The sequence below is a fragment of the Fulmarus glacialis genome, unplaced genomic scaffold (assembly GCF_000690835.1).
Source record: "Fulmarus glacialis isolate BGI_N327 unplaced genomic scaffold, ASM69083v1 scaffold18581, whole genome shotgun sequence".
NCBI classification, from domain to species: domain Eukaryota; kingdom Metazoa; phylum Chordata; class Aves; order Procellariiformes; family Procellariidae; genus Fulmarus; species Fulmarus glacialis.
This window is the reverse complement of record NW_009192316.1, coordinates 691-1,217: the sequence shown is the minus strand read 5'-3', so window position 1 is coordinate 1,217 and position 527 is coordinate 691. Positions and strand designations below refer to the sequence as shown.

Genomic DNA, 527 nt, shown 5'->3' with positions numbered 1-527 from the left:
GTCTGCCTCAGCCCCTACGCGGGTTCCCCCTGCCGCAGCAACAAGCGCTGCAGCCGGGGTTTCGAGCCCAATGAGGACGGCACAGCTTGTGTGGGTGAGTGAGGGCTGGGCCACCCTCACCCCATGCCACCACAGCCTGGGCAAAACAGTGGGCAGCAGCCCCAAAGCCCCACCTTGGGATGCTGTTGCACCCCTGTCAAAGGCCTGGCCCCATCCTGTAACCTGCTGGGTGGCTGCCCAGCCACCTGCACCCTGGCTCCATATCTGTTCATCCTGCATCTCCCGCTGAGCCCCCACTGACTCCCCTTCTCTCTTTCTCTTTTTCTCTCTTGCTCCTTCTCTCCTTCTCTGTGTAGCTCAAGTGGCCTTTTTTGGGGGATACCCCTCTGCTGGGAGCTGGCCTAGGCCCCCCCGCCATCCTCTCCTCCCTCTAGTCCTCGGACTCTGCCTTTGCCTCTATGCACTTTAACCCCTGCCTGTAACACGCCAGAGCAGCCTTGGTGGAAGGACTGGCCGGCCTCTGCCTG

General features: G+C 62.0%; 1 protein-coding gene across 1 annotated transcript in view; it reads left to right on the top strand.

Moving 5' to 3' along the window:
- The window catches only part of CRTAC1 (cartilage acidic protein 1), a 9,686-nt gene extending 9,217 nt beyond the window's left edge, over positions 1 to 469 (top strand). The window contains exons 11-12 of the mRNA XM_009587037.1: positions 2 to 94; positions 357 to 469. Coding sequence (XP_009585332.1) covers positions 2 to 94; positions 357 to 469 — 206 coding nt within the window. The remainder of the gene's footprint in view (position 1; positions 95 to 356) is intronic.
- The last annotated feature ends 58 nt before the right edge of the window (positions 470 to 527 follow it).